We start from the raw sequence: 15,447 nt of genomic DNA, 5'->3' as shown, positions 1-15,447 counted from the left end.
AAATATCGAATTAAATGTAATATATAATTTTCGTTGTGAAACGGTAGCTTTATCGGCCAATGCCCAATTCCCCAGTTTCCCAGATTCCCCAGATTCCCCAGTTCTCTGTATTCATTGTTCTATCAATCTGCAAAAATGTACTTGTGCAAAGTGGAGCTACACTTATTATCATGACTCCATGATGTGATCAATGATCAATGTGATCAATATTACTGTTAAGTCCATATAACTTTCTCCTAGAATAAGGTCAACTTCGATCTATGAGACCACTAGATGATAAATAGTACTTAACGTTACATATACGGCAAGGCTAGTTTACCATATGCCCGAAATGTAGTTGAGGACAGAATTATCATTTACATGCGGTTAGTTATATTTAATTTTTCACCAACGTTAATTAATAATTGAAAATATATTCTTGACGCTCAGAAGCTTAACTCATACTTATATGGTTGTACTAAAATATGGCTGCACTTATTCTATAATTTTTTACTATATATTCAAACATTATATTTCAGAGTATTTACAATTAACACGCCGAGTTTTGAAGTTGAGGCTACGGGAAATTAAGTGCTGTATTTAAATAGGGCCACGATTTTCAAGCTTTCTTAGCCGAGAACGCTTCGGTTACCTTTAACAAGAATCAATGGAAATCGCTGATTGGTACAAGCACAGTAAGATTGAAAATTGAATTTAAACGCTCCCTTTAGTCATTACACTTTCGATTCAATACAATCATTTCAAGTGAATAATTTCAAATGCCATGTTGAATCATCTACTATGAATTTATGACAGGTAATATCTTTCAGTGTATTAACTCTTCCACAAAACCTATAAGTTGACATTCATATATCTATGTAGAAATATTCATGTAAATTATTCTATTCACAGTTTATGGAGATGTGCATCACAAATATGGAAACCACAACTATTGCATGATATTTATTTTTAAATTTCTGGGTACAATGTTTGTTTTGTTTATTCATAGGTGTTGATTATTATTTTGTGTGTAAATATTTGATGATTGTGTGAAGCCATATCACATTTGAAATTATGTACATAGGCTAATGTAGTGGTGATGTAGTTGCACTGAATTGAATGGTGTGATAAGCTGAGTTGCTTTCTAGGAGCGAAGCCATATGGCATGGGTCATGCAGGTGCGGCACAATATACTACAATCAGCGGACAAATCAACATCGCACATTCCCCTCCAACGGTAAGCAAAAAGCACTATAGCTGCGCGATTGTTGCACTCTCTCTCTATCTATCTCTCTCTCTCTCTCTCTCTCTCTCTCTCTCTCTCTCTCTCTCTCTCTCATACATACATACACTCTTTTCTCTACTCAACCAAAGTGAAGCAAGTCCAATCCTTTATAAAGTTCAGTAACATTCGTTTACATCCTTTCATGAACGATAAAGAAATTGCAGTTTGATTGTGAAAAAATTAAAGATATTCCGTACAAAAAACTATTGTATCAAACATAATTTGTAAAATCAAATAAAATGTATTCTCATGATGTTATTTTCACTCTTTTGTTATAAACATTCTATAAACTTCAATGTAGTTCTTCATTTCTCATTTAGTCGCGGTAAAAGTATCTCAAGTATTTTATTATGATGTTTATATATTACAATTAATTAAACTTACTTCTTCAATTGTTCTTTCAGTCATGTCAAACATTTCTCTATTGCATTACATATTAACGTAATATGAGAAATTTACTTTTGACTGAAAGAAAAATCATAAAATACATTTATAGAACGTTCATAATAAAAGAGTTACTACAGTAGGCCTATCTTGAATTGAAGGTATTCTTCAAAGCTGAAACTATTCAAATCGGCTCTTGGAAAAAATAAATCTAATAAGATTAGAGAATTGTGAATTCTTTGTAAAAGCCTTGATGCAAATAGTAATTTACTTTTAATAGCAACCATATTTTGTGTAAATACGTTTTTAAAGTTGGACTATTTAGCTGTTGGCTTTCATTTTTTGAAATAGTGAATGAAAAATATGATAAAACATGAATGATTTTTTAATCATTCAATTAATTGAATGAAATAGTGAATGAAAAATATGATAAAACATTAAATATGAATAAAACTCTTGAAAAATCACGTATAGAAAATGTTGAGAAATATTTCAATAACTACTGCCATTAAAAAACTATTAGGTCTGTCGGATTTATCAGGAGATTATAGACTTCTAAAACCTCTCAAGTCAATTTTTTTATACTTCTATGAGGTACGATCCTCAGTAGCGGATAATGAGTAATAGTGCAAATCTACTTTTTTCGTCGGTCAATATTTATGTTCCAGCATCAAAAATGCCGCATTGGTATGATTCAGAAATACCTTAGTTTTGTCTCAATATTTGGACTTTATTCACTTTGACACATTTCATTCCAAATATGTCATTATGTCACTCATTATACTATCCCCTCCTGTATAATGCAGCTTTGTCAACAATTTTATTACTTAGAGTGAATTCAATAGTTTTATCAAATGTACACTCGAACTGACTATAATTACATGGAACTTTATCATTTTCCACATTATTACATTGCTTTCATTAACTACTAATGAACATTATCAACTATATTTACATAACAGAACCGAACTCTGAACACATCGTATGAACTGCGAATATTTTTCAAATAATCACAATTGAATTTTTGATTTTTTATGTTAGTACAGTCTCTAAATATCAAAAAATGTGCTGATAAAAGATGAAAATAGGTAGGCCAAGTAAAATAATGTATTTGAATCAGAAACATGAGCACATCTGTTCAACTGCCAAGTTCATTATTTATTCATTCAGACAATAGATCAAATGCGAGTAGAAATATCAGGAATTCGTCTAAAATTACTTCAAACTATTTTAACAAAGTCTAGAAGTTATGTTAAATTCATTTTTCGATTCACACATAATCTTAGTAGTCCAAAATTACTATGAAAGTAAACATAAAAGTAACAGTAAGTTACGGTAAAATTACTTTTTTATATTTTTTCTGTAAATAACTGTTATACTTAAGTATGAGTAATAGTGGTTACTCAAAATTGAAACATGTGCATTATGCATGAAATGTTGAGCTTTCAATAATTACGCAAGAAAATTATCATGTACAGTTGTTATAATTGATTATTGCACTAGAGACAGACCATAAATTGTACCGCAATTCACTTTTTCTCTTATTATTTATTCATTCGCCATTATAAATTATCCATCATAGAGAAACAATAGCACAAGTACATTGATTTCGTAGGAGTGCAACAAAACTGTAGAAAGTATACAATATTTTTATCAACCAAATTTTTGAAAATGTTCCCTGAAGTTTTCTCTTAAGAGTCTAGAAATTTGATTATATTTATTAGGAACATGAAGTTACTTATCAATATTACAAAAAAATTTCTTATTCAAATTAATGTCGATAAAAATAAATGAATAACTGTTGTTGATAAATAGTTATTATCTTGGATTTCTTATTCTATTCCAGACCATTTTTCTTTATTATTTAGAAAGAGAAGAAATAAGTTCAAGAGAAAAATAAGTTTCAGGGTAAAGAAGAGTACAATGGAAAAAATTGATAATAAATTTAAGTAATTAATAAATTTCAATCTCCTTACAATAAAATACTATAAGTAGAAACCTCTCAGACTTAAGAACACAGAGATGTCACTACTAAACATGATAGAACTGGATTATTGCATCATAATATTCATTGTATCATAGAATATGGAACTGGAAGATCTTATTTCAATCGTATCAAATCGGGATAAATCTTGTGAAGATAAAATACATAGCTTATACTAGTCGATCAGTATTGGGATTCTTATTGCTGTTGTTTGGAAGTACTGCTTGTCTCTCCAACTCACTGAGTGCCGAATAAGTAATTTAAAGTAGTCTTCGATCATCCTCCATGAGTTTGTTACTGCACAAGAGTCTGCAATTTTGTGTACAACTTGGAAGCAATGTCTTGTCGGAATCGTTTTTTTGACTTCGAAGATGAGACAAAGTACGTCTCACCGCTGTTAGGTTGGCGTTTTGATACTTCTTTCACCCAAGCTTGTTTGTTCAAACATTTTTTTTACATACTTTTTTGAGTGTTTTGGAGTTTCAGAATGGTGTTTTTTTGGGAGTAATGCAGAACATAAGGTATATATTCTGTGTGATAGGGAAAGTCACTGTTGTCAATATTTTATTCTGCCGTAATCAAGATGTCTGGCACTAATCATAGCAAACTTGGGTACACCTGATGCCAATATTCTGGGTCAATTATTGCAACGAGACAAGCTAGTTGTCAAGAAGTATAAGCGTTATCAATAACGTAACTTTTAGAATTGATCTAAGTTTAAGTGTAAGCTACTCTTTTGATGATGAAACGTAAAATAAATTATGATTGAGATGTGTCGTTTTCAAGTACTTAAAAGTAGAAAGAAATGCATACCTCAGAACGATAGAACTCACCCCTAGTGTTGGCCAGCACTGCATTGAGTTGTGTCAGTGTTCATGAGCTATCACATGCGATTCTTGCTGGAGGCATAGTGACACATAGCTCATTCTAGTGATTTACAGTGTAACTACATTTGTGTCTCTTTTTCTGTTGCAAGATATGACTAAACCAGTCCCATTTGTGGAATAAAACAAAAATTGATTTTTTTCGAGTTGTGTAACTTTTCTTGCGGGCCAGCGAATTAATCTTTTAGGTTGAACAATTGAACATAACCAATCATGTGGGAGGTTCAGTTTATACTTTTTTATTCTTTCAAATGACAATAAGATGATATTACTATAAATGTTTTAATTTTTGAATAAAAACAAATAATGTAAAGTTCTTTGATCAGCTGTTTCAGCACACTTGAAAGTTGGCCAATCAGAATGTCAACGTCAACAATGCTTGTTGTCATCGACTTAGGAAGTTTAGGTTAGAAGTTCAATCCTCTGAAAATCGAATTTGAATAGTTTATATATATATATATATATATATATATATATATATATATATATATATATATATATATATTATCTGTATTTCATTCATTCAAATAAAATGATAGTATCTTATTGCAAAATACTTAATTTCTAGAAGCATAAACTGATTCCGTTTCATAAACTAGTTTGTAAAGTTTGTAAACACGTTCACATCAAATCAGAATCAGCTGACTTCAAGGTTATTTTTCGCCCCACTTGGATGTAATGAGCTGGTTTTCGTGCGTCATATGGAGGCCGAAAGTGATTGTTTTCTGACCAGGTAGGTAAAAGTTTTACGGCCCTAGGGCTGTAAAATAACCTTGAAGTCAGCTGATTCTGATTTGATGTGAACGTGTTTACAAAATAGTTTATGAAATGGAATCAGTTTATGCTTCTAGAATTGAATAAAGTATTTTGCAATAAGATACTATCATTTTATTTAGATGAATGAAATACAAATGAGATATTATAAACTATTCAAATTCAATTTTCAGAGTATAATAGAATCTAACCTCAAACCTCCTAGTACTGCGTTTATCATGAAACATGGTGGATAAACGGAATCAGTTTATGCTTCTAGAATTTAATAAAGTATTCTGCAATAATATACTATCATTTTATTTGGATGAATGAAATACAGATGAGATATATATTATAAACTATTCAAATTCGATTTTCAGAGTAGGATAAAACTTCTAACCTAAACTTCCGTTGACACTCAGATTGGCCAAATTTCTAGTGTGCTAAAACAGCTGATCAAAAACCTTTCATTACTTGTGTTTATTATTCAATAATTAAAAAAATTATAATAATAACATCTTATTGTCATTTGAAAGAATAAAAAAGTATAAACTCAACCTCCCACATAATTGAACATAATCTTTTAAGTTTTTTAGACAAATAAGAATAAAAAATAAAAATACTTGGACAATTTCCTGATATTCAGATTTGCTAGAGCTATGAGCTTCCACTTCTGCTTTTGGAAGTGCTTAATAAACAATTATTCTCATATTATATATTGTTTATTTTTGTGTGTGGCGAAAAATAGCGTTCCCACCACGGGCAAAAATGTTTTTCCGGCTCTCAATCTTTTCTAGTCCGGGGCTGTAGGCCTCGGACTTGAAAACAGATTTCGAGCCGAAAAAGTCTCATTTTCGGCCCTAGGTGCGAAATATACTATTACAGCCCTAGGGCCGTAAAAATTTTACCGGCCTGGTCAGAAAACAATAATTTTCGGCCTCCATATGACGCACGTAAACCAGCTCATTACATCCAAGTGGGGTGAAAAATAAATCATAGGTTACCTACCAAAAAATCAGCTGCTCTACGATGGGTTTTCAGTACGTAAAGAAGTGTTTTATGAGCAGTTGCAGAAAAAGTAATTCATATACGAGTGTATAAAAGGTTAATGGATCTAACTCACTCACTCATCTAAGGAACTAAAGATCTACGGTACCGTACAAAAACGCTCAAATTTGGAAGCTATACAGTATTCAGTTGGTCCTCTAGAGGCGCAAAACGGATTTGCGAAAATTCTCAATAATAAATAAATAAATAATGCTTTATTCAACAAATAACATGTACATTACAATTGCATTTGAAAGCACAAAAGCATTTCATAATTAAACATTCATTACGCCCAAAATCTTGCGTGTTTCATGATTTTGAATCAAATAGAAGTATTATTTTATTAATGAATATGATTAAATATATACAAATACTCTAAAGACACAAATAATTATCACTGGAAGACGTGGCTGATATCTGATTAGTTAAATTATCTTATAAATTCTTATCTCACTTTATTGCTTTGTAAAATATGTGAAGGCAATGAGGCATGAATAGCACTTTGAAAATGAAATTATGAGCACTAAATCTTTGAGATAATCATCCGTTGAATATCTATCTCACTCAATTTTTCAATATTTTGGCTTATAAATCGTCCCTAAATAAATAATTATATTTCAAATAGTTTTATTCTTCAAGTAGAAGTGCTTAAAACCAATAAATAACCAATACTGAACTAGTCACATTATACTGAATATGACGGAAAATGCATAATGTATGTTGAATAAGTCCTTCATTTCGTTCTCAGGTTACATGGAACGTCATTGCGAATAATCTCTATCAGTGTGTGAAGTATTATCTTCTATCAGGAACTCAGAAATTAAAGGATCCGATATTTTGTTTATCTATATCACGTGGCAAGGGAAGAACATAAACATTATTTTGTTATTATTGCCCTTACTTCTTCGTATTTAAAACATATATGAGCTGTCATAGGCTGAGGCAGTTGCTGCAGTGACATTATTCTATTCAATTTCACCCTACAATAACTACTATTTTACGATTTCAATTAACTATGACTCAATTACAATATTCAAATTGATCATATATTAAAGACACCTTACAATTATTCTAGATAACACTTCAATATCAGCTTAGTCGCAAATTTGCTAGATTTTGTCTGTTAATCCAATGGAGAACTTATAATATGTATTTTCGAGAATTTAGAAATGTTAATTGTTAACTAGTGTTGAAAAAGCACTGCGAGACCTAAAAGAAAGGAAGGCACCAGGAATAGATGATATACAAGGAGAGCTCTTGAAAAAGTCTGGTGAAATGTTAAAGAGAGCACTGTATAATCTTGTAAATAGTATATATATGACTGGAGAATTACCTGACGATTTTGTAAAGTGTATTATAGTACCTATACCAAAGAAATCAAATGCAAAATCATGTGAAGAGTACCGTACGCTGAGCTTAGTGAGTCATGCATCGAAAATAGTTACCAGAATTATCCTCAGGAGAATAGAAAAACGAATTGATGAACAATTGTCTGAAGATCAGTTTGGCTTTAGAAAGGGTGTAGGGACAAGAGGAGCAATTCTGGCGCTGAGACAGGTGATAGAGAAGCAGATGAAGATAGGGAAACGCACATGCATAGCCTTTATTGACATTGAAAAAGCATTTGACAATGTAAGTTGGAACATCCTATTCAACATTCTTCGCCAAATTGGGATAGACTACAGAGACCGAAGACTGATCTACAACATCTATAAACAAGAAATTGGAGTTATTAGGAGTGGAAATGAAGAGGAATCTGCACACATTCAAAAAGGGGTACAACAAGGATGCGCGCTATCCCCATACTTGTTCAATGTGTATATTCAAAAGGCAATCGACAGAGTGAGAGAAAAAGTTTGTACAGGAGTGAGAATTCATGGGGAAACGGTAGATATGCTTCGTTTTGCGGATGATATAGCAGTAATGGCAGAAAGTGAAGAGGAACTACAGAAAACACTGAATGAAATGGACAGAATAATGGAGGAAGAGTTTAGATTGAAAATAAACATCCGAAAGACCAAAGTGCTAATATGTTGCAGGACAGGGGAGAACAGCTCAGCAGTAAAGCTAAGGAATGAGGTAGTAAATGAAGTGAAGGAGTTCAATTACCTGGGTAGCAAAATCACAAGTGATGGAAGAAGCTGCAAGGACATTACCAGCAGAATTGCCCAGGCTAAGATTGCCTTCAATAAGAAGAAAAATCTATTCACCTCAAAAAACATAAGTCTCGACGTAAGAAAAAACATGTTGAAAACGTATGTATGGAGTACTGCAACATATGGAAGTGAGGCGTGGACAATGGGGGTGAGAGAGGAAAGAAGATTGGCTGCATTCGAGGCATGGTGCTACAGAAGAATGATGAAGATCAGTTGGAGAGATATGATTACAAATGAGCAAGTTTTTGAAAGAGTGGGAGAGAACCGGAACTTCTTGAAGTGGATCAAGCAAAGAAGAGCACAGCTGATTGGCCACATCATCAGACATGACACTCTACTGACAAGGATAATGGAGGGAATGGTTGAGGGAGGGAATATGAGAGGAAGACCTAGGCTGGAGTATATGAAACAATTGCTACGGGATATGAGATGTGGATCATACTACGAGCTGAAGCGGAAAGCGGACGACAGAAAAGCATGGAGAGCTGCTGCCAACCAGCCCTACGGCTGTTAACCCAAGAGAGAGAGAGAATTGTTAACTAATCAGTTCATGATTTTTTTTATTTAGATCTATCCCAGTCCCTCTTCCTGAAAATAAATACATTTATTTATTTATTTTACAATATCTCTTTGGAGACAACAGGTCGAAACCCACAACTGCCTCCTTAACTCAAATCATAATAATGTCAAATTACTATAAATTATAATATTATCATGAAAATTCTCATGCATAATTAATTATATAAATAAACTATAATATTAAAATAATAATAGAGTAATTAAACTATTATACTATTGAACTAATTAAATCAAGTGCCTGATTTAAAATCAGGGCATTCACTTGAGGACACTGGACTAGAGGGATGACTCATTTTCAATTCTTAGTTGGCCACTGATGAGCCGAATAGAACCATTAGAATTGGTAGGGAGCCATTAGAACGGTGATAGTGCTTCTGATTTTGGTGCAGAGACGAGGTTCGATGCGATAACAATCGCGCCACGAAAGACCTTTGTCATTCCACCTCCTCATGAATGGGAAATCCACATGGAACTTGAAACGACAGAACTTTTGTGAATTTGGAATATACTATCGGTTTTATTTTCTCATTGTGTGTCTGACCATAAATTCTGTAGAATAATATAGCAACTGTTTCTGCTCCTTGATGTTTTGAATTTGTTTGTATACATAACCCAACTGGTTTCATGTTATGTATCCTTCAAGTTCTGGAGTGATCACAAATATCCGCGGTTTTTAATCGTTCCAGCCTGGGGTGACATCCGCCTTTTGGAACGGTCGTTAGTGGCCAGCTTTTTTTTCATTTGTAAAATTTTCATGTTCATTCTCTACTGTTGTCATACTCCATTCACGCTCCATTAATTCATGTTGATGTTCTTGATTCTGTTAACGATCCAATCATAACCATAATTAACAATATCCATCACATTATTTGTGCCACTTATCAAATTTTATTTCCTTTTCTCCTTTATTAATATTTTTGTTTCAATTGATTTGAACATAAATCATTTTATTCTTGTACAAATTGAATATCACACCGATGATTGACGCTTTCTTGTTTCAATTTCCTTTCAAATTATAATAGTATAACCAAGTAGAATAATATGTATTTATTCAGTTATTTATTAATGGAGGCAATTGATAATGCTAATCACTGATTCATACAGTATTATATGTTATATCAAACCTATCTGAAAATAATACATAACTACTAATATACGAGGGTCATTCAATAAGTAACGAGACAATTTAATAATTTTCAAAAACGGATGAATTAATCCATATGAAACTTTCAGAACATAAAGTTGGAAACCTTTCGATGACATCTGATCAGTTGTCTCACGGTATTTCGTAAAAATAATCGCAAATTGATTCAGTTGACTCAGTCCGCTTTTGAGAATTGCACTGTGGAAGAACAACGTGCTGTGATCAGATTTGACTGTCTGTCGTTTTGAGCCAATCTGGCTCATAGTGGTGGATCCATGTTTCATCATACGTCTCAATTCTTTTGAAAAATATTCTTCTTCAGTCGCATACCGACTTTTCAACTGTTGACTGAAGCCTGGTTTCTTTGTGAGCGTCCGTGAGTTTCCTGGATACCCATCTTGCACAACTTTTGTTGTACTGCAGCTTGTTGTGAATAATGTCATGGACAGTTCCAACACTCACTTTTACTCTTTCACTTATGAATTCAACAGTGATTCACCTATTGCCCCGAATTAACGAATAAATTCGAGATTCGAGAGAGTGATTCAACAGTGATTCGCCTATTGTCCCGAATTAACGAATAAATTCGAGATTCGAGAGAGGAAGTTTCAACTTTGACTGGTCACAAATTTTTGTACGACCACTTGGAAACTCTTCTACCCATTTGTAAACGTTGGAACAATTCAAACAATGGCATCGGTACACTTTTTAAATTCTTTTGTGGATTTCTCACCTTCAGCGACTAAAAATCTGATTACAGCACGTTGTTCTTCCACGGTGCAATTCTCAAGCGGACTGGCCATTGTTAAATGAGTCAATTTGCGATTATGTTTATGAAATACGGTGAAACAACTGATCAGATGTCTTCGAAAGGTTGTCAACTTTATATCCTGAAAGTTTCATATAGATCAATTTAGGCGTTTATGAAAATTGTTAATTTGTCTCGTTACTTATTGAATGACCCTCGTACCTGACGCACCTACTCAATTTCGGTACCTAATTGATTCATTGTTGATTTTTGACTCGTTCATTTATACACTTAATTCTGCAATCCTCACAATAAATTAAAATTTAAATGAGATTTATGCCGGCCAGGATAGCCGAGACGACTAAGGCGTTGCACCCTTCAGTCTGCTAGCGATACCTGGTCGTGGGTTCGAATCCTACCGGTAGGCCTGGAAGCTTGGTCATCTCATCAAAATCATCCTTGCTCTTCCTATTACCCACGAACAAGCAAAAAAGCTTATGTGGGCATCATCCGCAATAAAAAAATGTTGAGTATAATTTCATACTTCAATATACGAGTACATAAAACTGATTAAACATTAAAAAATATGCTTGGAAAATTGAACTAAATTAATTAGAATTCAATTCAAACTTCAATATTGTGTAATGTATCATCATTTAGTATAGTCCACAGACAGATCAGACTCTGAATGGGTGGGTTGGTAGACAAACACAAATTTTCTGAGAAATTTATTGTAGAATATAATAATAATTATTATTATATAACGATTTTATGCACAAAACTATGCATAATGAAGCGCATCCATGCATAATAAAAATGTACAGAGTGACTGAACAATAATGTACATAAAAGTCTATAAACGCCTAAAAATATTTAGGCATTAGAGTGACATTCTGACATATTTTTCCAGAGTAGATGTGCAAACCGCGCAGCTTGATAAAGTAAATATAACTTTATTTGTAAATTAAATTGATCTAATTATGTTTTGGTTCTTGTTTCACGCTGACATTTATCGTCTTTAAGATGATGACAACTACTTCTGGAGTCGAGTACGTACTTCAATAGAATCGATAACTTTCTAGTTTCTGCTTATCTAAGCAGAATTTTGCTATTGGCCCTTTGCAATATTGATTTGAAAATTGTTGAAATCTACTCATTGAATTTATTGAAGTAGTTGAGCAAAAAATCCCAGAAATCTATTATTAGATTGAAATAGAATAATGTTGTTTTTTACTCATTAAAATAATAAGAAGACTAGATTTGCTTACACAACTCAATTCTTCATTGAATCATGTGTTCAAACGACACATTCAATTGATATGGTATTTGAAACTTCTAGACTTCTATAGTTTGTTGCTTTTCTATCAACTTTAATACCACCAGAATTGAAACAATCCATAAATCAAAATTTTCCAATTTATTTTAAAAACATCCCATACTTGCATGGTTATAAAGTTGTTTATTCGAATGTATGATACAGTTTGATTTTCTCCAATGGTGAAAAATTTATATTCTTGGTAAACAACCTTAATCATGTTCATATTATATGTTAATTTTCAAGTTAGTGCAGTTCAAATGTGTTAAAAACATTTTTCGAGTTCCATCAGCGTATTTCCACAGTGCATTAACAACAGCGTGGTTAAGTGGTAGAGTGGAAATTACTGTTCAAACTTCGCCACGTTATCAAATAAAAAGTTATGCAAGAGTCAAGTCATTCTTTTTCCAGTATTCATCCAGTTGAAGCAAAATATCAATAATTTCTATTATTATTCGAAACAATTATAATCTATTCATCTCACGAATAAAATTTATTTAGATATTATTCAGTGACAAACTTTATGTGCCAATTCAGTGTGGCTAGTTAACATATATATTATTCTGTTATCAATTTTTATTGTGAAAGTGCATTTTTTTATTCGGAAATATGATTTTCAAAACAGGTCCAACAGACGCAGGTGACAAGTATACTGTCAGAACCTCAACAGGCTCTGTTAGGCACAATCAGCGCTGGACATCAAGTTATCACTACGGTCGAAAAAGAACTTATCACCAAGGCTGAAATTCCAGAACTCGGCACTGATCCAGTAAGGACTATTTTAAGCTTTTTAAACTTATCAATATGTCTCAGTTTAAATTGAATGCCATCCGATTGAATGCTATCTGTTCAAATCGGTTGACCTATCCACATCAATAAATTAATTTGAACTTTGGAGTTATTTTTATTTAGATGGACTAATGGAATAAAGCCGTACTTAAACGGCTCTTTCGGAATAAAGCCGTACTTAAACAGCTCTTTCTTCAACTCTATTCGAAATCTTTCTAGCCGTTTCATGCATAAACTGTTTATTGAACAAATCGTGAGTTTATAATATAAATCGCAGTTTTGTATGTAACAAGAAATCATCAAGACTTGTCTATATTTGACAGTACAAGCAGTTGAAATTAAGCATTTTTGAATACATATATATTGTTATCCAAAATATGCATTCTACTGCATCCCATGTAATTAATTTGATATTACAAAAGCCATATTTTGGGGAAACTTGATCCAATTAAAGGCAAGTAACCACAAAAACTGAACCAATTTGAGGAATATCAAACGAATTTGTTGAGATAATATCGGTTAAGCTTCAAATTTTTGACGATATTGATTATATTGATACTAATTTTAAGCATAATTGTTTGAATGGTAAATTAGTAAATTTTTGACGCTATTGATTATATTGATACCAATTTCAAGCAGAATTGTTTGAATGGTAAACAATGGTAAACATTGAGCGTTATTTATAAGGAACGCTGACAGTTTGAAATAAAACTCCCTATAGCTGGAATGGTATTGTGAAGATTAATTTTGTTGCAGGCATCTCTAAAATGGAAAGAGACGACACTGGACACCAACAAACAAAATGTGAGCTCGCAATTAGCCGCTATGAATGCTGCCACTGCTCAAGTTGTTACACTCACATCAGGTAAACTATTTACTTAAACAACTCTCAGTTTGCTATCTTGTCAATTGACAGCACCTTCTTATCTATAGGCATCTATTTTAATGTACGATTCCCTTAACGATTAATTTTCTTATAAGAAATTGTAGGAACTTAGTTTGACAAGGAATTAATCTCTAACCATTGGAGAAATATTGAGGAATTGTGGAGCTATAAAGATAAAAAATCAGCACTTTAGTGCTGAGTGCTGATAAATTACTTTGAATTTCTATTGTAATTTAAATAGATCTATAATCTTGAACTAATTTTTACTCAGAAGGATAAAGATTGCTGGTCAATTTCTACTCAGAGAACCGTGTCGCTCTCTTGGATACTCTCATTTGTACAGTAGCCTACTTGTTGGTAGTAATCCTAGACCAAAGGAGTACACAATATTTTTTATTAGCTCTTTAAATAAATGTCCGGCCAACGTAACTCATCCTGTTCAAGATAACTGCGTGAGGTCTACTTTCCACAGAACTACTAGTATAATATTATTTGAAATTCGTTCTCCATTTATTATACAGGATATAAAATATTGTTGATGAATTTTATCAATGCGAGCTCAGGAATTAATTTTTGCTTTTATGCTTTGTGCAGGCCCAGCAGACAAAGTAGACCATACAGCTGTGGGAGCCGCCATTACAACTATAACAAGTAACCTGCCGGAAATGTCGAGGGGAGTCCGTATGCTTGCCGCTTTGATGGATGATGATCTTTCCGGCGATAAACTATTGGACGCTGCCAGAAAGCTCTGCAGTGCCTTCAGTGATCTGCTAAAGGCTGCTGAACCCGAAGCTAAAGAGGTGATAAGAATAGAAACAAGTTTTATTGTGCCTATAAACAATCATGAAAAAATATTTTTCTGCAACTGCGTAAAGAAAGAATTTACACACTCAATTCTCCTCGTAAAACAGCTTATTTCTGAGGAGAATCTACTTTTTCGCTCGCTAACCATCCGCGCATGCGCAGTAGATTTACGCTCCCAAATCATTCGCGCATGCGCAGAAGAGTTTCTTTACGCTTCCTAATCAGCTGATTGTAAGCAGCTCGCCAAAAAGTCAGATCCTAACCTAAAAAGTCGGTAATTGTAACTCCGCCGATATAAGTAATTTAACAGGTTTGGGCAGTTGTAGAAAAAAATTTGTATGTAATTCGCGCGTAATGCTTCTTTATCGCTTCGCGTCGCGTGATAACTGTTTTGCGCGAGCGATAAAGTCGCGCATTACGCTCTTAATACATAAATAGCTATTACGTCTGTTTAAGCCTATTAAAACATGCTAATACTAGCCGACATATTTATTAACATTACACAGTTAGTAGAGTTTCTAAAAAAAACATGATTTCTTACATGAAGACTGAAATGAATCTGAACAGTCTGAATTTATTGAATGTGAAACATCAATGTTATGTACAAGGAATTTTGACATTTTAAATTGAATCTCACCATTGAACGCAAACCAAATAAATGCTATTAAATCTTTTTAAGACTTCTGCAAGTCGCAAATATAGGCAACAGA

At 32.9% G+C, this 15,447-nt stretch overlaps 1 protein-coding gene across 5 annotated transcripts in view; it reads left to right on the top strand.

Annotated features, from left to right (window-relative positions):
- Positions 1-15,447, top strand: part of LOC111055929 (talin-1) — a 257,646-nt gene that overhangs the window by 157,034 nt on the left and 85,165 nt on the right. For 4 of the 5 annotated variants that reach the window (XM_039443188.1, XM_039443187.1, XM_039443190.1 and 1 more), the window contains exons 12-15: positions 1,128-1,216; positions 12,884-13,027; positions 13,804-13,912; positions 14,528-14,733. In XM_039443188.1, coding sequence (XP_039299122.1) covers positions 1,128-1,216; positions 12,884-13,027; positions 13,804-13,912; positions 14,528-14,733 — 548 coding nt within the window. Of the gene's footprint in view, positions 1-1,127; positions 1,217-11,966; positions 11,993-12,883; positions 13,028-13,803; positions 13,913-14,527; positions 14,734-15,447 lie in introns of those variants that run through there. The other variant, XR_005573348.1, reaches the window with a different exon arrangement.

This window comes from Nilaparvata lugens, chromosome X (genome assembly GCF_014356525.2).
Source record: "Nilaparvata lugens isolate BPH chromosome X, ASM1435652v1, whole genome shotgun sequence".
NCBI lineage: Eukaryota > Metazoa > Arthropoda > Insecta > Hemiptera > Delphacidae > Nilaparvata > Nilaparvata lugens.
This window is presented reverse-complemented; position numbering and strand designations above follow the sequence as displayed.